The sequence below is a fragment of the Chiloscyllium plagiosum genome, unplaced genomic scaffold (assembly GCF_037043375.1).
Source record: "Chiloscyllium plagiosum isolate Xiang-an unplaced genomic scaffold, Cpla_swu_hap1 HiC_scaffold_25, whole genome shotgun sequence".
NCBI lineage: Eukaryota > Metazoa > Chordata > Chondrichthyes > Orectolobiformes > Hemiscylliidae > Chiloscyllium > Chiloscyllium plagiosum.
Genome location: NW_028270163.1, coordinates 23416250 through 23438666, shown reverse-complemented (window position 1 = coordinate 23438666; position 22417 = coordinate 23416250). Strand labels below are relative to the sequence as shown.

Below are 22417 nucleotides of genomic sequence, written 5' to 3'. Positions count from 1 at the left end.
ACAATTGTTGCAATATTTCCAGCATCAAGCACACCAGTACTAATGTATTAATGACTTTTCCACATTTTACTGGCAGCCTGATCTGGTAATTCAGCAGTAGGTACAGATGATTAAAAGCATAGACTTGTGTGGCTGGTCCAGTGGAGTTTTCTATCTGGCATTGATGCACTGCAGATATGTTTTTTCCCTACTTGCCTCTGCATCCTCGAGCTGGAATACTTTGTGTGACTTGACATATGACCAGATGTTGTGCATTCGTGTAAATAGTGGACTGTTTGGGTGGGGAAACCACTCAACCTAACTTTGCTGACTGCGGAATAAAGCTTTTTGCTTTCAACACTCTGCCTCCTAGCAAATTTTGAGCAGTGTTGAGAGATTACAACCAAAGTCAGTTAATGATTTGAATTTCACTTCTTTTAGGCTGGAAAACTGGATCCTCACTTGGTTCTTGACCAGCTGCGCTGCAACGGAGTATTGGAGGGTATTCGAATTTGTCGTCAAGGTTTTCCTAATAGGATTGTCTTCCAGGAGTTCAGACAGAGGTAGTTAAGCTTTTACAAACTGAACCCACACACAACTTATTTATAAAGATGAATGTGGAATGAATCTCTTCCTCATGTTGAGAGGAAGCAATGCAATTGGGCACAATGAATTCAGAGGGAAGTTTTAATCGCATTTGGTTTGTAAGCCAAGCAAACCCTGAATAAAAATAACCCAGTCAGAGGGTCAAATGTTGATTCTAATGAAATGAAGGGCAATCCATTTTGACCCCAAATTTTTAAATGTTGGTTTTTAGGTTCTCGCCAATGAAAGTGCTCTCATGGTTTTGTTTGTCCATTAGCCTTTAGCCCTGTTTGTTGAGGTGTTTGGCTCCTGGTTAAGCAGCATTTTAAAATATTAAAAAAATCCTTGTTTTCTATTCCTCTGTGCCCTTCACCACCATCTAAACTGATCTCTTTCAGCCTGCAGATCCAGGATATCTGCTCTCCTTTGGATTTAGTTTCTTGTGCATCACTTAATTGCTCCATCATTGGTGTTCAGTTGCTAAGGCCAATAGCTCTGAAGTTCCTGCTCTAAATTCATCTACCAGTCTATCCTTTGTTTTTAAGATGCTTCTCAAAGCCTTTGTTTTTGTGAAAACTCTGCCCTAGTATCTCCTATGTGACTAATGTTAAAAGCTGGGAAATGGAACTCTGCGCACCTTGGGTAGTTTTTATTATGTCAAAGATGGTACTTAAGTACCTGTTTGTTTAGTGTTGAAGTGAAGAAATTAGTTTAAAATAGCTTCAGTTTTAAATAAAAAAAGACATTAATTTGAATTATTCAAAGCTTTTGAAAGGTCTGTTCAATAAGTTGAATATAATTTCAGAAACACATACTTCAATTTGTAATGTTTCCACTCCCCTAGGTATGAGATTCTGACCCCTAATTCAATCCCTAAAGGTTTCATGGATGGGAAGCAAGCCTGCGAACGAATGGTAGACACTTAATTTTTTTTTTTAAAACTTCTTTTGTCTGGAATGTTTGAAATTCTACAAAAACTTGTGCTTTAGTGTAAATGTTTTCAAATTACAAAACCAATGCATTAAAAATCAAGAATTATACCTCTAATTTTGTATTTAATTAGATTTAAAAACTAAAAGGTGTTAACCTTATCTCTCTCTTTACTTTTTAATTACTTGCATGTTTTGCATACATTTGGGAATGAATAGATATATCTGGATACTTCTCTTTGAATATGGATATTTATTTTCCTGTTCCTTATCTTCCCCTTTTCTCTGTAATCAGATTCATGCCTTGGAATTGGATCCTAACTTATTCCGCATCGGCCAGAGTAAGATTTTCTTCCGTGCTGGGGTTCTAGCACACTTGGAGGAGGAACGGGATCTGAAGATCACTGATATAATTATCCTGTTCCAAGCTATCTGCCGTGGATACCTGGCAAGGAAGTAAGTTTGAACCTTGCTTAGTTTGTTTTACTTGCAGTTGTCAGATGAAATCCAGTGGACTTTTGAACAGTAGTTAGATTTGTGTACATACTATTGGTTTTTCTCCAAAAATAATAGATGTCACCTTAGTTTTACTAGAAACGTCGCTTTAGTCTGACTAAACTTTGCAGACTTTTGAGTAACTTTTCATTTTGCCAGTGTTTATGAATCTGTCCTATCCCTTTATTAGGAAAAGGCAAGTATGATAAAACTTGTCTAAATGTAAAATGATCTTTCTTAATAAATAACTTATTAGTGGTTTAGAATAATGATTGTACAACTTTGGTCAGTATTTCTTAATATTTCACCACTCTTAATACTTCACTACTTTTAATCTCCTTCCACTCCTGAAACTGACTCTGAAACTAATGTTCAAGTGTTAGCACACCTATTAAGTTTGCACATGAACCTGTTGGTGAGGTAGCAGTTGTTTTGGCCTATTTCACCTTTTAAGATAGTGGGGAGTTGTCTTGAAGCACTGCTGCCCTTTGTGGTGAAGGTGCTGATGAGGGGGACTTCCATAATTTTGACCACTGCTGAAGGAATGGTGATGTATTACAAGTCCAAGTGATGTATAACTTGGAGAACTTGGACCTGTTGGTGTACCACTGCCGATGGTCCACCTGTTATTGGTAATAGAAGTTGAGAGGTACTGTTTTATGAGCCTTGGAGTTGCAGTAGTGCATCTTGTATGTGCTGCAAACAGATACTGTGGTGGAGGGATTGAATGTTTCAAATGCTGGATGAGATGCCACTCCTCTGTCTTGGACGGCATCAGACAACTTCAGTTGTAGAGAATATATTCGTCCAGGCAGGGTGGTTCAGATTCCAAAGCACTCCTGACTTGTGCCATGTTGCAGGTGTTGGCAGGTTAATTGACCTACTGTTGTCCCAGTAGTATTTGTTGCTTGGCCAGTTAAGTTTTTCAGTTAATTGTAACCTCCCAGAATGTTGTTGTGTCCTTTTCGCAATGCTTTTTGTATGTCACTATCCCCTTTTTTTGAGATGGTCATTTGAGTGGAATAAATATTACTTGCCACCATAGGCCTGACTGATGTCCACAATAAGTCCTGGATAAGGATTGTTTTAATATTCTGGTTGAGTTGTAAGATAATCTATGAATATTCTGTATCTGATCTTTTTGAGGAGGTTATTGAAGCAACTGAAAGCTATGCCCTTCAACAGCTGCACCCATTCCTGCATGTCTCCAGCCAAAGGAGATGTATTTTCCTGACTGCCATTGACTTCAGGCTAATTGGTGATCTTTAATCCCACACTGTTAAATGCCCGGGCAGTTGCTGTCTCACTTCATCTCTGGAATTCTCTTGCCCATGTTTGTGCATCTGTAATGTGATTTGAAGATGAATAATCTTAAAATCCAAGTTGTCACTGAGGTGTATGGATAATTTTGGTGTTTGACTTCACTGTTACCTTCCATCAATTTTAACAATTTGAAAGTAACCTGGTGGAATTGTATGCCTAGACAACTTTTCACTTTTTTTTTATTTTACACTGACATCTACAGGATAATGTGCTGGGACAGTTTGACTGGAGGTGCAAGTAATTTTGGAGCATATGTACTTCAGATGATCTGGTCTTTCTGAATCTCCTGTACTTGCTGTATCTCCTGTCACATGGAGTGAGATGCTTTGGCTGAAGGCTAAACCTTTCCTCAGGAAGAGGATGCGATGGGTCACTTCTGTTTGGTTGCAAATACTTGAACATTGTCTTTGTCCTTTTGATAGACTCTACCTTTTATTCAAGATGACAATGTCAATGGAGCCTTCTATTCTCTTAAATTCCTCCTTTCATCATGTTGCAAAACTGCGGAGTTCTCATCTTTTTTTTGGGCTCCTTGGCCAGTCAAAATTGTTTCCACGGTATTGCTTTCTTGTGATCCTGTTTATAACATTCCCCTCACTTTTTATGTATGCCTGGCACAACCTCTGGTGTGTACTCTACTGCTGAATCAGTCTTGATTGGCATTGAATTTCCCTACCCAGCAGGCTGTGCCCTTGCTAACCTCTGTGCTGCTTCCAGTGATGTACAGCTTGTACAGATTAATCAGCTAAGGAGGAGGGTATCTGGTTTTCAACAGGTTTCCTTGCCCACACTTGATTGATGCTTGTTTACTGATTTAACTTGCTCATACTGTAGTCCAAGGTGGAGGATGCCCAGACCACGTTCATGGCTACAACCATCAGTGTCACTACTAACTTGTGATTATCCTGCCAGTGTTACAGAATGTAGTCGTAAGGCTGAGTGGCAGGCTTTTGCTCAAGTAATCAGTGGGACAGCTTTTCCAATTTTGACTAGGGTTATTGAGAATATTTGGATGCACTGTGCTGAGAGTACCTTTTAGTACGTATATGCCAAGGTGGATGTCATGAACAATTTGAGTTGAGGTCCCTCATGCCCCACTTTTCTAGTTGTTCTCTTGCCTTTCACTAGCAAATTCTGATTATTAACCTCTGACCTTGCTGAGGCCTGCTACCTCTGACAAGGACTTTGTTTCAATTAACCCCCAAAGTTGCTGTACTTGTCTCAAATTATTGAAGGCCCAGGGATAATATAACCTGGTATGAAAGAGCACTGGCTCAGTGATTTCTAAATCTGTCTCTTTGATTTTTTTTTAAAAGAGCATTTTCGAGGAAACAGCAGCAGCTGAGTGCACTGAAGGTTCTGCAGAGGAATTGTGCTGCTTACCTGAAGCTCAGACACTGGCAATGGTGGCGGCTTTTCACCAAGGTTGGAGTTGTTTTCCTTTGATCTTGTGGAGGCAAAATTTAGGAGATGTTAAGATTCTGATGTGCATTTGTAAACGTTTACTGAATTATGTTTGTTTTTCTGAATTACGATATTTTAAGACTTAATCCTATCTGTTCACAATAACTAATTCACCAGGATAGTTAGTCAGTCTTAAGTGGTGACTTTAGTTTGGGGGGGAATAAAAGACTAGTGTTGGTGTTTCTGTAGTAAGATATTAAATCATGTACATGAGCAAACCATCTTTTACCTCATTTATTGTTTGAAACTTTCTTTGTGCTGTAGGTTAAACCACTGTTGCAGGTTACTCGCCAAGAGGAGGAATTGCTATCCAAAGAGGATGAGTTGACAAAAGTGAAAGAGAAACATGTGAAGGTGGAAGCAGACCTTACTGCTATGGCGAGAAAGCATCAGCAGGTTTGTAGATTCTTAAACTCTGCATGTCTGATGTGAAATTTAATGGCTAATGCTTCTAAGACATAGCATGACCTAAATATAACTTTTTTTTGTCCAGCCTGTAGCAACCACATCTTTGAAACCAGTGCTCCTTGGCTCTAGAATGCAGTTCAGCTAATTTTTAGATTAAATTATTCCCCATGTCTTTGTTTCCATCTTTTTGAGCTAATGCCATTTGGCCAACAAATGGTCATCCCTGGCATTGGAATTGTTTTAGTTGGAGAAGTTAGCTGCATAAAAGTTTGTAACTATAATTTTCAGTAGAACCTATTTACGTTGAGGAAATAATTTAGTAAAGTGATGGGAGAAGGCAAAATGTGTAGGTTAATGGAGATCAAAGGGAATATTTGTACAGAATCATGTGTTTTGCTTGATTCTAGATGAATCCCATGGATTTATTTGCACTGCACTAATTTCTACAATATGAAGCTGCTTGAATGTTTGAGATTTTTGGTCCCATTACTAAAGCCTATAAGTAGGACTAACTTTACATTACATTTTTTTTTACATTTACATTACAGTGTGGAAACAGGCCCTTGGGCCCAACAAGTCCACACTGACCCGCCGAAGCACAACCCACCCATTCCCCTACATTTACCCCTTACCTAACACTATGGGCAATTTAGCATGGCCAATTCACCTGACCTGCACATCTTTGGACTGGGAGGAAACCCACGCAGACACGGAGAACGTGCAAACTCCACACAGTCAGTTGCCTGAGGCGGGAAATGAACCCGGGTCTCTGGCGCTGTGAGGCAGCAGTGCTAACCACTGTGCCACCCACAAAGTGCTGTTTGTGGTTATACTGTGACATTTGTAGGTGTATTTTTATTTCAAATTGTTCTCATTTGTTGCCCATGTTATGACAAGGTAAAAGTTTATTTCCTGGGCTGATAAATGTTTGTTTTGTAGCTAATGGAAGAGAAGAATATCCTGGCAGAGCAGCTGCAAGCTGAGACAGAACTATTTGCAGAAGCTGAGGAAATGCGAGCGCGTCTGGCTAATAAAAAACAAGAACTTGAAGAAATCTTGCATGATTTGGAAGCGAGAGTGGAGGAAGAGGAGGAAAGAAACCAGCAGATGCAGAATGAAAAAAAGAAAATGCAACAACACGTTCAGGTGCGTGCATGTGGATGACACTAACATTTGGAGAGCAGGAGGTGCAGTGTAAGATGTTGCAGTTGTGGTGATGGGATCTGGTTTCCATCTGTGTGAGGATGTTAATGTATAATACACTTGTGTAATTTTGGTACGAGACAGTAATAACTGGAGTAAGTTGGCAAGTTTGGCAGAAACTTGGTTAAAAGCTGCAAGGGGAATGTTAATGAAACAACCAATCTTGGTTTGTTCAATATATCATTATCAGTTGCATGACCCTGATCTTGTGCTATAAATTCTGTGTCTTAGGATCCTGCTCCACTAGCTACCTGATGAAGGAGCGGTTCTCTGAAAGCTAATGATTCCAAATAAACCTGTTGGTGTATATAACCTAGTATTGAAAGCGAGGACTGCAGATGCTGGAGATCAGTAGTGTGGTGCTAGGAAAGCACAGCAGGTCAGGCAGCAGTCGAGCAGAAAAATTGACGTTTCGGTCATAAGGGTTTACATCCGAAACGTCTATTCTCCTGCTCCTCAGATGCTGCCTGACCTGTTGTTTTTCCAGCACCCACGCTTGACTAAGCTTGTTGTGATTTTTTTTTTTAAAACCTTTGTCCACTCCAGTCCAACACCAGCATCTGCTCATCACCTAAAAATATATAGTCAACTAGATTTCCAAAATAGAGTTAGTATAATTCAAGTAATCAAATAAAATAAATATCTTAGCGATTTTCATGGTTCACTCCTGTGTATGCCCTGTCTCTAACGTCCACCTCTTCACCCACATTTTGTTCCTTTCCTTCTGCTCATCTATCTCTTATAATGCTTTAATCTCTGAATTCTACACGCATATACTTTTCTTACCATCATTCTGAAATGCATTGAATTCTTGGGAAATATTGAATCAAGCAAAGACCTGACTGTAGATTTAAAAATGTATTGTGTAATTATTGGTTTATCAATTGGTTCCCAAAGTGAGAAATCAGCCATGACCTAAAACCTGTAATAATCAGCTAATATTTTCTACTCCCTGCCAGGATCTGGAAGAGCAACTTGATGAAGAAGAAGGAGCTCGGCAGAAACTTCAGCTTGAGAAAGTAACAGCAGAAGCTAAAATTAAGAAAATGGAGGAGGATGTCTTGCTGCTGGAAGATCAGAATTCAAAGTTCGCCAAAGTGAGTTGCCATGTATGATTAGAGTTGCAAATTATTATTTTTTTCAAATATGTAGCAACTTTCAGCATTTCCATTATCAGAAACTCAAATATCAAAGATGATTGCTCAATTTATTAGCAACCATAAGTCTTTAAAAATTATTGCACAAATGTTCAGCCAGTTGAGTTGCATTAAATATGCCCCTTTTTTTGTGTAGGGCATCACTTTTGATGAGCCTTTTTCTTTTTCAGTATTTATTACTCCTCTCAGTGTATAATCGATATAAAGGCTTAGTCCACTGAAATTATCACCTCCTAATGGTCAATGAAATCCCTTTTTCAAAAGGGTTTTGTAAAAATTAGATACGGTTCAGATAATTAAAGTTCAATCTGCTTGATGGTTTTGAAGAACTTTAGCATAACTGACCAGGGTCGCTCATCGAAGGATACTTATTTATTCCAGCTCAATTTGAATGATAGAAAACAAGATTAGTGGGAATGGAAGCACTGATTGTTAACAAAGTGCAATTCCAAATGCCTGACTGACCTGGAGAATTGGAAGGTCGTTGATGCTGCCCAGTTGGGGGTGGGGATAGGGAAGAGAGGAAATGACACTCTTGCCCACTACCAGTGGAGGCCTATCCCCACTTCTGCACAAGCCTCATGTCTGAACTTGACCTACCTTCAGTACCAGCGGTGGCCACTCTTTTGTTGGTGCTTCCAGTGTATAGAACTGCTAGTCTTGGATTGGCCTGCAACTCCAAGGTGAAATTCCCTCCTGGAGAGGGATGGAAGAAAGATATCTCTGGTTAACTTTTCAGTCACCAGACCTTTTTTAATTAAACTGCAGACAAACTGAATAAGCAGGAATATCTTTTCTCTGGCCCTTGCACTAGAGTGTGTGTAATCTAACACTGGGGACTCTGAAATCATGCCATGCTAGTCCATTAAAGTGTGCACTTTAAAAGGACATTGTTATTTTAAATTAATATACCAAGTAAATGTCACCGTCGTAAGGCAGCTCTTTCCTAAGGTCGGGAAAACCTATTCTAAAGAATTATTCTGAATATTTTGAAGTTTGGTCAAATATAAAATCTGCAAATTAGCTTATTCCTGTTGTCTATCATGACATGAAAACCAAAACTTCGTTCTCCACAACCAACAATTGAATCTTCCATTCCTTAATATTAATAGAAACTGAAATAAACTGACAAGTGAACAATGGAACCTCTCAAATATCTTACCTGAGGTTATTTATGACTTTAATTCTCATCTGTGTGTCATAGATTGCACGGAGCTGTTCAGGTTAGTTACTGTAAACCTTTTGCACTGTTGTACAAAAGAAAACAAATTTAAAGTTGTCAAATTTCAGCAAATAACAAAATGACATCTCATGGTTTGTACTTCGTGACTGTTTAACATGACAATCTCCTCCTCGTAACCTGATCACAGCCTGTAACTGGTGTTTTCTCATTCCAGAAACATTGACAAAACAAATGCTAAAGACAATATTTCATATAGCTATCAAAATATATCAATAATATTGAACTCTATTACACTCCTCCTGCTTCCCACAAATTTGTCATTAAAACTCACTTGATTCACTTTTTTTCCCCTTTTAATTTGCTGTATGTACTTGGTCTGACTTATGTGAATCCAGATTGACTCTGACTCTTAACTGCCTTCCGAAACCGTCTAACAATCACTTTTTCTCATTCAAAAGCCATTAGCTGGCCTTATTGTTGACACCTTCATTCCATTAATGCATTTATTTCCAAAAAAACTGCTATAGGTGGTTTTTCCTAGTCCTCTTTTGGTGAGGCTTTAGATTTGAAGTAACTTACGTAGTAATTTATTTTGTAGAATTCATTACTAGCTTTATTCAAAATGTTTCCCAAAACAGGAGAAAAAGCTGCTTGAAGACCGGATTTCTGAGTTTACCTCTCAACTGGCTGAGGAGGAGGAAAAGGCAAAGAATTTGAGTAAAGTGAAGAATAAGCAGGAAATGATGATTACAGACTTAGAAGGTGAGGAGACCTTGGGCGGAAGTGTGTGCCATCAAAAAATTTAGTATTTCCATTTGAATTAGCTTTAGTCAATGTAGTCGTAATGCACTCGATTAGCTTATCCTGTGATAAGCTTGATGCTGGGCCATAAAATTGTCTTTTAAACAATGATCAGAAATAGGAACTGAAAATGCAACTAAGTGGATCACTTGCAAAGGGAAAAAAATTGAGTCTAATATTTGGTACTCATTTCACCATTTTCAGTTCCCCAAAATAGATGCCAGCAGTGATGATGCTGGATAGGAAGAGAACTTTATTTTACCTCCCATGCATGATTAATTCAATCATCCTATTTCAAGGACTTTAGTTCAAGAGTTCCTCAGGGTAGTGTTGACACCCAGTCATCTTGAACTGCTTCATTTAATGACCATTTTCCTCCTTCATAGTTTTATTTATTCACTTCTGCAGTGTAAGTGTTGCTGGCTGGGTCAGCATTTATTGCCCTTCCCTAGTCGCCCTTGAGAAGCAGGTGGTGAGCTGCTGCCTTGAACTGCTGGAGTCTACAGGTATACAACAATGCCATCCGGGAAGGCATTCAGGATTTTGAGCTGGAAAAGCGCAGCAGGCCAGGCAGCATCCAAGGACCAGGAGAATCGACATTTCGGGCATAAGCCCTTCAGGATTTTGACCCAACAATACTGGAAGATAGCAATGGTCATGGGAATAGAAGGTGCTGTTCAAGGAATCGTGGTGAATTTCTGTTACGCAACTTATAGATGCTGCTGCTGAGTGTCGTTGGTGGAGGGAGTGGATGTTTACTGGATGTGGTGCGAATGAAAAAGGCGGCTGTGTCAGACTGAGTGTTGTAGCTGTAATCATCCAAGCAAGAGGAATGTGGCCGTCACGAGCAAAAAATGTTCAGAAACATTTGTGACTCTGATACTGAAGCAGCCTGTCCACGTGCAGCAATGCCTCAACAATATCTAGACTTCAGCTGATAAATGGCAAGTAACATATTTATACTACAAGTGCTAGACACTGACCATCTCCAACAAATGAGATTCTGGCCATTGCACCATGGCATTCCTCACCTGGCATTATCATCACTGAATCCCCCATTATTGATGTCCTGGGGGTTACCACTGAACAGAAACTGAAGTGTACTAGCAATATCAATGAAGAACAAGTCAGAAGCTAGGAATTCTGCAGTGAATAACTCCTTGCCTAGCTACCATCTACAAAGCAGAAATCAGGAGTTTGATGGAACATTCCCCCCTTACCTGGGTGAATATAGCTCCAACAACAGCTTAAAAAGCTTGACACCATCCAGGAGAAAGCAGTCCAGTGAACTTAGCCCTCGGATGCTGCCTGAACTGCTGTGCTCTTCCAGCACCACTAATCCAGAATCTGGTTTCCAGCATCTGCAGTCATTGTTTTTACCCAGTCAACTTAGCCCATCCACTGTCCCTTTTTACTGATGCATATTAATGCGGTGAACCAACACAAGATACACTGCAGTAACTGAGCGATGCTTCTTTGACAACACTTTGCAAACCCACAACCACCTCCACCTAGAAGGACAAGGGCATTGATTCATCAGAACAGCATCACCTGCAAGTTACCCTGAATCACTCCCCATCTTAGCAATGGAATTATATCATTGTTCCTTCGGTGTCACTGAACAAAATCCTGCAACTCCCTCCCAAACAAAACTCCATGTCCCTGCATCGTAGCACTGCAGCAGTTTATGAAGGCAATTCACCATGACAACTTCTAGGACAATTGGGGATAGGCAGTGAATGTTAGTCTAGTAGAGTAATGTCCCTGTGCCATGTGATGGATTTAAAAATTATGATCTTTTATTACTGTAAACTATTAGGACTGGACGTCTTTGATTCTTTTGTGACATTTCTTTCAGATTTTCTCCCTCATATTCCATTTGTCATATATTGCCATATTATAGTTGGCAATGTGGTTCCAAGGGCAATAGCTACCTTTTTTGTGTTGTACAAGGGACTGCCCTTTCTGTTTGAATATTGGCAACTTATTGACAGAAGTCATCATGCAGAAATCTGCACTTGTTCTGAAGCAAGTACCCTTTCAATAAGAGTTCTCAGCTAGTAATCAGAAGAGAGAATTGTGCCACATCTATCATTTTTTTTTCTGCTTTCTCCCCAATCATTTGAAGGCATTTGTGATTATGAAAGCTTAAATTGTATTTCCTAATTGGGTTTCACTTGTTTTGTCTTTTAGATGGCAAAAGATTTGATTTTAAAAAATAATGCATTTAAAATTCAGAGAGGACTCTGAAATGTAGTATGAATATTTTTCTAGCCATTCACTTTAACTGTTTCATGCAGAGCGTTTGAAGAAGGAAGAGAAGACCCGGCAAGAGCTGGAGAAATCCAAGAGGAAATTAGATGGTGAAACTACAGATCTGCAAGATCAAATTGCTGAGCTACAGCAACAGATAGAGGAGCTAAAGATTCAGCTCGCAAAGAAAGAGGAGGAACTACAGGCTGCTCTTGCCAGGTCTGAGGCTAAAACAAAAATCCATTGTCTACTGACAAACTTGTTCCAGTGTTGGTGGAAAATAGATTTGTGACGACTTGGCATTCTAAGCTTTCAAGGTGTTTTCAACCTTCAAATCTGTACTTTTCTAAGTGGTGCAAACCTAGGAATAGTAGTTCCAGAGGAAATGTGTGTTGTGGCATGTTCACAAATCATTACCTCTGTGCTTCTGTTTTAATCAGACAAGCTTGTGGAATGCTGGCCTTTTTTCCCCTAGCTGGAGAACTATAATGCAAGGAGGTAGAACTAATGCTGTAGCATTGTTTGAATATACCTGCAGTATTGTGTGTTTCTGGGCCACCACTAAAGGATACTTAGGCCTTAAAAGCAATATAGTGTGAATTTATCAGAATAAAAGAGATACCAGTGTTAAAATGAGAGCATAAACTATTCAAATTTGTCAAATCATTGTGTGATGTCACCTGATGACCAGCTATTTCTGAAAATCCTAGGTGACATATCCTAAAAGCTAGAGCCAGATCTTTCAGGAATGTAATTTAAAAAATACTTCTACACGCAAGTAGATGTTTGATACACTCCTTCCCCAAATACTTAACACACAAGCCATTGCTAATGTTAGGTTTGTGTGGGTTGCTGTGAGCTAAAGTCTAGTCAATGGTAGCTGGTAAGTTCTGTGGAGGTACGGGCCAAAGGAGCAAATTTGTCAGACTCTGCTCCCACACGGGAGTATTCTTTTATGTATCCATTGCAGTGATTTTAAATGTTTTTATTGCGAATCACAGTCAAATAAATTGATATAGTTCATAGGTTGAAAGTGACTTGTTGAGCTCTGGACCCAGTAGCTGGGTTTGCATTTTAGTTGTGGCTTTTAGAATTGAAGGGTGGTGGGGAGTAGCAAGAAAGGGTGTTGGTGGGAGGGAAAAACAAGCAAGAGGAAAAGTACAAAATGAACCATTTGGTCCTGCTGCATTGTCAATAAGATCATGGCTGATGTTTGTTTGATTCGTTGACTAATGAGAATCCTCTGCCACTCCCTTTTAAAAACTAAGTGACCCTACTACTTCTATCTTCTGATGTCAACATGAGATCATTTCAAAAAGCTCAATTAAAAAAAAATTAAGCTAGTTGAAAGTGTAGCTATCTCAGGAGTTGATAACCAGTGATTGGTGCAATATATTTGTAAGGCCACAAAGGCTGGCATTTGAGAAGCTTTACATATTTTTAATTACTTGGAGAGATGTCTATAGTCAATTCATATGTAGATATTCCTCCTGGTTTAAATAATCCCAAACAGAAAAAGAGACACCATGCTGTGACAAGGTGTTGAGAGCCCCTTAGAAAGCAGATCCCAAACATTAATGTTTTGGTAGTTTATTTAGGTTTATTTTTCCTGAAATATGCATCTTTTACCAAATGCTGAGGAGTATTTAAATAACTTAATATAAATCAATTTTGAAATTTTCATTTCCATATTAAACTTTTCATGAATTATGGAAGAATGTTCCACTTCATTTTATAGTATGGAACTTTTTTGAACTGTATGATTGTTTGCTCTGTGATTGTCAAATCTCTATTGCAATGTTTTCCATTCTGCTTGAAATGGTGGCTTGCAGATGGCAGTTGACTAAAAATATTTACTTGCATAAACTCTGCATAATGTGGTGAATGAACTTGCAAATTCTATGCTGTATTCTTCAATCTCTCTCTGTTTCAGAGGAGATGAAGAAAGTGCTCAGAAGAATAACGCTCTCAAGCTAATCCGGGAACTGCAGGTCCAGATTTCAGAGTTGCAGGAGGATCTGGAATCTGAGAAGGGTGCCAGAAATAAAGCTGACAAGCAGAAGAGAGACTTGAGTGAGGAGCTGGAGGCTTTGAAGACTGAACTGGAGGATACATTGGATACCACAGCAGCCCAACAAGAACTAAGGTGAAACCAGCTGTTCGACTAAAGATACGAAATAACTTGAAACTTTCTTGGTTATACAAAATTTGATTTATACTAAGTTTTTTTTTGTTACATATTTTACTATTAAACAGGTTTAAATCTCACTTATGTACGTAATTTAACAAGGTGCTGGTACATTCTCAGATTTTTGAGGTCAATAGAAATGTGCTTTGAAAATCATAATTTGCAAAGTGAATCAATACTTTTTTGGAAAAAGAGTCATTGAAGTAAATTAATTAATTTTAATTAATTAAGGAACAAACGTGAACAGGAGGTAGCTGAGCTAAAGAAGGCAATTGAAGAGGAGACCAAAGCCCATGAAGTTCAAATCCAGGACATCCGCCAGAGACACAGCACTGCCCTTGAGGAGGTCTCCGAACAGCTTGAACAAGCCAAGAGAGTCAGTAGTTCAAAGTTTGTGAGAAGATTTGTAGCTTGGGTGTTCGTTGTTATGGTTCTGTTCACCGAGCTGGGAATTTGTGTTGCGGACGTTTCGTCCCATGTCTAGGTGACCACCTCAGTGCTTGGGAGCCTCCTGTGAAGTGCTTCTGTGATGTTTCCTCCGGCATTTATAGTGGTTTGAATCTGCCACTTCCAGTTGTCAGTTCCAGCTGTCCGTTGCAGTGGTTGGTATATTTATTCCAGGTTGAATCTGTGGATGAGTGTCATGCCTCTAGGAATTCCCTGGCTGTTCTGTTTGGCTTGTCCTATAATAGTAGTAGTGTTGTCCCAGTCAAACTCCTGTTGCTTGTCATCTGAGTGTGTGGCTACTAAGGATAGCTGGTCATGTCGTTTCGTGGCTAGTTGGTGTTCATGGATGCGGATCGTTAGCTGTCTTCCTGTTTGTCCTATGTAGTGTTTTGTGCAGTCCTTGCATGGGATTTTGTACACTACATTGGTTTTGCTCATGAGCAAGGACTGCACAAAACACTACATAGGACAAACAGGAAGACAGCTAACGATCCGCATCCATGAACACCAACTAGCCACGAAATGACACAAGCAGCTATCCTTAGTAGCCACACACGCAGATGACAAGCAACATGAGTTCGACTGGGACAACAGTACTATTATAGGACAAGCCAAACAGAACAGCCAGGGAATTCCTAGAGGCATGGCACTCATCCACAGATTCAATCAATAAGCACATCGACCTGGACCCAATATACCGACCACTGCAACGGACAGCTGGAACTGACAACTGGAAGCGGCAGATTCAAACTACTATAAATGCCAGAGGAAACATCACAGAAGCACTTCACAGGAGGCTCCCAATCACTGAGGAGGTCACCTAGACAGGGGACGAAACATCTGCAACACACATTCCCAGCTCGGCGAACAGAACCACAACAGTCAGTAGTTTAAGATTTTATTGAAAACTGTATTTTAAATTTTTATCATAACATTTGAAACCAGCTATGCAAAAAAAAAAGTTGATGCTACTAAGCATTTGGTTTGGATTTAAATTGGCAGACATGGGAATTTGGGGGAATCAGTGGTCAAATTTATAGAATGTTTCAACATGTGGTAGTTACCAAGAATTTCTTGAAAGAAAATGTCTTAATCTAAGAAAGTGATACAAAATGACTTTAGGTGTCCAGTATAATTTTTTTTAGATTAGATTACTTAGTGTGGAAACAGGCCCTTCGGCCCAACAAGTCCACACACCGCCCCGCCGAAGCGCAACCCACCCATACCCCTACATGTACCCCTTACCTAACACTACGGGCAATTTAGCATGGCCAATTCACCTGACCTGCACATTTTTGGACTGTGGGAGGAGACCGGAGCACCCGGAGGAAACCCACGCAGACACAGGGAGAATGTGCAAACTCCACAGTCAGTCGCCTGAGGCGGGAATTGAACCCGGGTCTATGGTGCTGTGAGGCAGCAGTGTTAACCACTGTGCCACCATGAAATTTGTTGAACAAACCTTCTTTTTTTTTTTTAAACCCAGTCATAGTCATGGAGACATACAGCATGGAACCAGACCCTTCGGTCCAACTTGTCCATGCCAACCAGCTAGCCCAACCTAATCCTAGTTCCACGTGTCAGCACCCGGCCCAAAACTCTCCAAACCTTTCCTATTCGTATGCCCATCCAGATGCCTTTTAAATGTTGTAATCGTACCAGCCTCCACCGATTCTTCTGGCAGCTCATTCCATACACGTACTACCCTCTGTGTGAAAACATTGCCCCTTCGGCCTCTTTTTAAATCTTTCCCTAAACCTAAACCTATGCCCTCTACTTCTGGACTTCCCCATCCCAGTGAAAAGACTGTGTCTATTTATCATATCCATGCCCCTCATGATTTTGTAAACCTCTAAGGTCAGCCCTCAGCCTCCAATGCTCCAGGGAAAACAGCCCTAGCCTATTCAATCTCTCCCTATAGCTCAAATCCTCCAACCCTGGCAACATCCTTGTAAATCTTTTCTGAACCCTTTTCAAGTTTCACAACATCTTTCCGATAGGAAGGAGACCAGAAATGCACGCAATATTCCAAAAGTGGCCTAAGCAATGTCCTGTACAGCTGCAACATGACGCCTCCCCCCAACTCCTGTACTCAATAGTCTGACCAAGAAAGGAAAGCATACCAAACGCTGCCTTCACTATCCTGCGACTCCACTTTTATGGAGCTATAAACCTGCACTCCAAGGTCTCTTTGCTATTGTAATCTGAGCTAACCACCTTCACTGTCCACTACACACCTAATTTTGGTGTCATTTTCAAACCTCCTAACTGTATGCTCACATCCAAATCATTTGTATAAATGATGAAAAGTAATGGACCCAGCACCAATCCCTGTGGCACTCCACTGGTTACAGGCCTCCAGTCTGAAAAAACAACACCCTACCACCCTCTACCTTCTACCTTTTCTGAGCCAGTTCTGTATCCAAATGGCTAGTTCTCCCTATATTCCATCAGATTTAACCTTGCTAGCCAGTCTCCTGTGGGGAATCTTGATCGATATGGTCTTCAGTAAGGTGTTTTACAAGTCCACCGCTCTGCCTTTATCAATTCTGTTACTACTTCAAAAAACTCAATCAAGTCTGTGAGACATTATTTCCCACGGACAAAGTCAAGTTGACTATCCCTAATCAGTCCTTGCCTTTCCAAATACATGTACATCCTGTCCCTCAGGATTCCCTCCAACTTGCCCACCACCGGTGTCAGGCTCCCTGGTCTATAGTTCCCTGGCATGTTCTTGCCACCTTTCTTAAACAGCCTGCAGAGTTTTGTTGTTTAACCTGAGCCATTAATAGTTCTGTAAACTGTGTTTTTAAACTTAGTGTATATTCATGCCAGTAGTTAACTATTGACTTTTTTTTTCTATTTCCTGTTTATAAACAGCACAAAGCCAATTTAGAAAAGAGCAAACAGAGCTTGGAAAATGATAACAAAGAGTTGGCCTGTGAAGTGAAGAGTTTGCAACACACAAAGGCTGAATCTGAACATAAAAGGAAGAAGCTTGAAGCTCACCTGCAGGAATTTCAGGTCAAATTTGCAGAAAGTGAAAAGGCAAAGTCTGAACTTGCTGATAAAACACACAAGCTTCAGGTAAAAAAATGCTACATTTAAAGAAAAAATTGTTAAAGTTTGCACTCCGTGGTAAATGTGAGTTTTCTTTTGCTTTGGAACATGTTAAGTGCTTGTCACTTTAGACCTTTTATGTAGCTTTGTGAAACATTTAATGGGAAAATGCTCAACAAATTTTCTTGGTGATTTTGATTTTTATCAGCTCTTGTGAATAGTAATGCATCTGATGTTTTAGTTAACTATTCTGCATCAAACTGCAAAACAATCAACCACCAAAATTGGCGAAGTTGCAGATAGGAAGATTGTCGAAAGATCCTGCAGAGAAATGGTAAATGGAGTTTAGCCTAGATAAATGCAAGGTGATGCACTTTGGAAGATCAAATTCCGGTGCAAATGATACAATAAATGGCAGAACACTTAAGAGCATTGACAAATAGGATTTGGACATACAGGTCCACAAATCCCTGAAAGTGGCAACACAGGTGCACAAAGTGGTCAAGAAGGCATATGCAGCATGCTTGTGTTTGTGAGTTGGGGCATCACATAAAAGTTGGCAAGTTTGCTACAGTTGTAGCATAACTTTAGGCCACCTTTGGAACCTTGTGCAGTTCTGATCACTACCGAGGATGCAGAGAAGGTTTACCAGGATGTCATCTCAAAGATTTTTAGTTATGAGGAGAGGTTGGATAAACTTGGATTGCTGTCACTGGAAAGGCTGAGGCTGGCTGGCGATCTGATAGATCTTCAAACTTGAGGAGCATAGCTAGGGTGGATAGTCAGAGGCTTTTACCCCAGTGTGGAAAAGTCAAATACAAGATGGCATAGGTTAAAGGTGAGCAGGGGAATGTATAGGGGAGAAGTGTGGGAAAATTTTATGCAGGGGTTGGTGTGCCTGGAATGCACTGCCAATTGGGGTAATGGAAGCAGGCACATTAGCAATGTTTTTTAAGGCATATCTTGACCCATGAACGGGAGGTGAACAGAGGCATAGAACCCAAGAATAGGTGATAAGTAGTCAGCCTAAATAAGGACTAGGAATTGACACAGGCTTGTGGGCCAAATCGTCAATCTGGAAATAATGAATGGGTGACCAATGGGAATTCATTAACAAGAAAGCAGTCATTACCAGTTACTTTAGTTATTTGAAATATGAATCCATGTTTAGATTATCCTGATTTTTTTAAATTTAATTGCCATTTTGACAGTTCTAACTAATTACAGAAGATATTTGTGAAATCTGCCCTCTTAAGAGGGTATAGAATTGTAGAAGCTACTTTTCTGATGAGGAAAACATTGAACATAAAGTTGGTGATAGGAAGCAGTACTAATGCACTGACATTCTTTGAAACGCAAGTGAGATTAGCAAAGAATAGATTTTTGTCAAATATGAACTTTGAAGATCCTAATACAGTCTGAAATTCACCTTCTCCATTCTTAGAATGAATTGGACAATGTCTCTGGGCTGCTTGAAGAAGCTGAGAAAAAAGCAATTAAGCTGACCAAAGATACTACCAGTTTGGAATCTTCACTCCAAGATACACAGGTATGTGAATTCACAATGAAGTACTTTTAATAAAGCGCAGTATTTGGGGGGGGGGGTGGTAGAAATGGATCAGGATATTGGTATTATATGAGGAAGGGGGTGCTTGAGCTAAACAGTTCTTCCCTTTCTTTGGCTAAAGAGTAACTTGAGGAGAAAGTGAGGTCTGCAGATGCTGCAGATCAGAGCTGAAAATGTGTTGCTGGAAAAGCGCAGCAGGTCAGGCAGCATCCAGGGAACAGGAGAATCGACGTTTCGGGCATAAGCCCTTCTTCAGGAGGGCTTATGCCTGAAACGTCGATTCTCCTGTTCCTGCAGAAGGGCTTATGCCCAAAACGTCGATTCTCCTGTTCCCTGGATGCTGCCTGACCTGCTGCGCTTTTCCAGCAACACATTTTCAGCTAAAGAGTAACTTGATCATATCCATTTGTCAAAGCTCAATTTCGGTATCCATTTCAGCTTAGATTCTGTAGAGAAAATCTTTTTTCAGGCTTTACCATTGTCAGTTGCTGATGTGTTCTCCTGTCAAAGTTGGTATTTGCAGCCTTGGGAAGATCTGCATGCTAAGTTTGAAAAGTTTTGTTTTTAATGGCTTTGAGAGATGTTAGCAAATGGTGTTCAAACTGTCGATATCTTGGTAATAAATCAGTAAACTATTCCACTTTCCTTACCACAGCTTGGAAGGGTTTGTTTTAGTCAGCAATGACTAACAGCATTTCACCTTTAATGTATTTTATTAATCCCAAAAATTCACTATTTGGTTTAGCAACTTGAGGCCCAAATGTAATTATTTAAATGTAAATTTTGATAGGAATTACTTCAGGAGGAGACACGGCAGAAATTGAATCTCAGCAGTCGCATACGACAGCTGGAAGAAGAGAAGAACAATCTCCAAGAACAACAGGAAGAGGAGGAAGAAGCAAAGAAGAATCTTGAAAAGCAGCTAGCTGCTCTGCAAATGCAGGTTTGGCATTGGACTGCAGAGTTACAGCTCCAGTTGTAATTATGGGGCCAGAATCCATTCTATTGTGGATGACTAAATATCTATGATAGAATTAAATTCACGTTTCAAACTTGGAATTGGATTGACTTGAATCAATATATTCCAATTACTTTAATCCTAATTACTATTTAACCATAGATTTGCAATATTATTGAATGGTACTGACCAATCTTCTCTTGCCATATTCAGTGACAAATTTGCACAGTAATACACTGATGTTCACTGAGCAAATTTCGTTAAAAACCATTATTTCAAGAGTATAATATTAATATGATCCATGCTTAACATTCAGGTAAAGTAGCAAAAATGTTGTACTGCCGTTGTGAAATAGTTTTGAGATATCTCATTTTTTTAACTTGGAATTTTATTCATTGGTGTTTTGATTTTGTAGTCAATTGTATAACCTGTTTGTAATTTAGCTGGTTGATGCAAAGAAGAAAGTGGATGAGGATGTGGGGACCATCGATGGCCTGGAGGAGGCTAAAAGAAAACTTCAAAAAGATATGGAAGCCCTCAACCAGCGCTTTGAGGAGAAATCAGTGGCTTATGATAAAATGGAGAAGACTAAGAACCGCCTTCAACAGGAACTGGATGATCTGTTGGTAGATCTGGACCATCAACGGCAAATAGTTTCCAACCTTGAGAAGAAGCAGAAGAAATTTGATCAGGTATGTGTCTTTTCACTAGATTTACTGAAATGCTAGCAAATGTGTTCTTAAAAACTACACATTGCAGCAATTCAAGCTTTACGGTTTTGAAAAACTGCAGCAGAATTTGTTAATTATCTATTGGCACTGAAGGGAACTGTGTAGCTTAGCTTAGCTTTTTGAATTTGTGCAAGTTTCTTCTTCATTCTTGAGATTGTTGGATTGAAAAGTGTAACAGCATAGTCCAGTTTGAAATATCATTCATGGAATTTTGAATTGAATTAATTAGTGTGGATATTTTGTAGAAGGACAGCTTTTGTAATTATAGGATTCATATTATTAAATGGCCTCCAATAGTATAAACTATTGTCTGTGGCAACCTATTCTTGGCTGGAAATTAACTTTACTCTTTGTCAGATGCTGGCTGAGGAAAAGAGCATTTCTGCCCGCTTTGCTGAGGAAAGGGACAGAGCGGAAGCTGAAGCCAGAGAAAAGGAGACAAAGACTCTATCATTAACTCGATCTCTAGATGAAGCTCTTGAAGCTAAAGAAGAATTGGAAAGACAAAACAAGCAACTCCGTGCAGAAATGGAGGACCTAATGAGCTCCAAAGATGATGTGGGCAAGAATGTAAGTTGACTCTTTTTAAAATATTTTATTTGGTATAACCTTTTTTATTTAATCTATACCTGATTATAATGTCTGAGCTTTACATTTGTGCAGTAACCGGTGGTTGAGCCTTTATAGTGTGGAATTTATTTAGATGTAAATTTCTATTCCATAGCAGTCCTCTTTGCAGAACTTGGTTATAATTTATGCAAATGACGAATCAATCACATTAAGGATTTTTAAAAGCTTTAAAAGACTTGACATTAAACAATCTCTACGCAGTTGTGTAGACCTAAAGTAATTCAGGATGCAGTTTTTAAAAGAATGTTGATGAGCAACGACCTATTAGTACGAATTATTGCAAACAAATGTCAGTTGTAAAGTTAATGAACCTAACGGAAACATGATCGAGTAAAACCTTCATCCATTTGTGGAATCCGAGCTTCACTGGCTGGGCTGTCAGTTATTGTTCATCACTAGGAGAAATCGAGGACTGCAGATGCTGGAGATCAAAGTGTGGCCCTGGAAAAGCACAGCAGGTCAGGCAGCATCAGGGGAGCAAGGGAGTGGCCATTTCAGGCTTAAGCCAGGGAAGGGACTGAAAAAATGGGTGAGGTAGGTCAGTGTGGAGTGGAGGTGGGAAGGAAGATGGACAGGTCAAGGGGCACTACCAAGTTGGAAGGCTGGATCTGGAATGAGATGGGTGAGGAGAGATTTGGAATCAAACTTTATGTTGATGCTGTGTGATTGAAGGGTCCTAAGGCAGAAGGTGTGTGGCATTCTTCCACCAGTTGGCAGGTGGCTTGGATTTGGCAGTGGAGGTGGCCCAAGCCTTGCCATATCCTTGGCAGAGTGGGATAGGGAGTTGAAATGGTCAACCCTCCTCCAAGCAGTGGGCTTGTTGGATGAATGTGTCCCAGAGATGTTCCTTGACATGTTCTGCAGCCTGTCTCCCTGTAGAGAGCAAAAGACACAGTGGATGAGGTATTTGAATGTGCAGGAAAATCTCTGCCAGATGTGAAAAGATCCTATTGTCCACCTCTACTCCTTGTGAAGGAGATGGTGAGTTGCCCCCTTGAACCACTGCAGTCCTTGGGGTATAGGCACACCCATGCTGCTAAAGGGAATCTATCAAAA

At 39.9% G+C, this 22417-nt stretch overlaps 1 protein-coding gene across 4 annotated transcripts in view; it reads left to right on the top strand.

Moving 5' to 3' along the window:
* Nucleotides 1-22417, top strand: part of LOC122562058 (myosin-10) — a 161022-nt gene that overhangs the window by 117163 nt on the left and 21442 nt on the right. For all 4 annotated transcript variants that reach the window (XM_043714526.2, XM_043714525.2, XM_043714524.2 and 1 more), the window contains 16 exons: nucleotides 421-542; nucleotides 1409-1478; nucleotides 1789-1949; nucleotides 4628-4736; nucleotides 5040-5171; nucleotides 6123-6329; nucleotides 7346-7483; nucleotides 9365-9488; nucleotides 11828-11999; nucleotides 13714-13926; nucleotides 14200-14344; nucleotides 17296-17502; nucleotides 18920-19024; nucleotides 19833-19985; nucleotides 20444-20692; nucleotides 21089-21301. In XM_043714526.2, coding sequence (XP_043570461.1) covers nucleotides 421-542; nucleotides 1409-1478; nucleotides 1789-1949; nucleotides 4628-4736; nucleotides 5040-5171; nucleotides 6123-6329; nucleotides 7346-7483; nucleotides 9365-9488; nucleotides 11828-11999; nucleotides 13714-13926; nucleotides 14200-14344; nucleotides 17296-17502; nucleotides 18920-19024; nucleotides 19833-19985; nucleotides 20444-20692; nucleotides 21089-21301 — 2520 coding nt within the window. The remainder of the gene's footprint in view (nucleotides 1-420; nucleotides 543-1408; nucleotides 1479-1788; nucleotides 1950-4627; nucleotides 4737-5039; nucleotides 5172-6122; nucleotides 6330-7345; nucleotides 7484-9364; nucleotides 9489-11827; nucleotides 12000-13713; nucleotides 13927-14199; nucleotides 14345-17295; nucleotides 17503-18919; nucleotides 19025-19832; nucleotides 19986-20443; nucleotides 20693-21088; nucleotides 21302-22417) is intronic.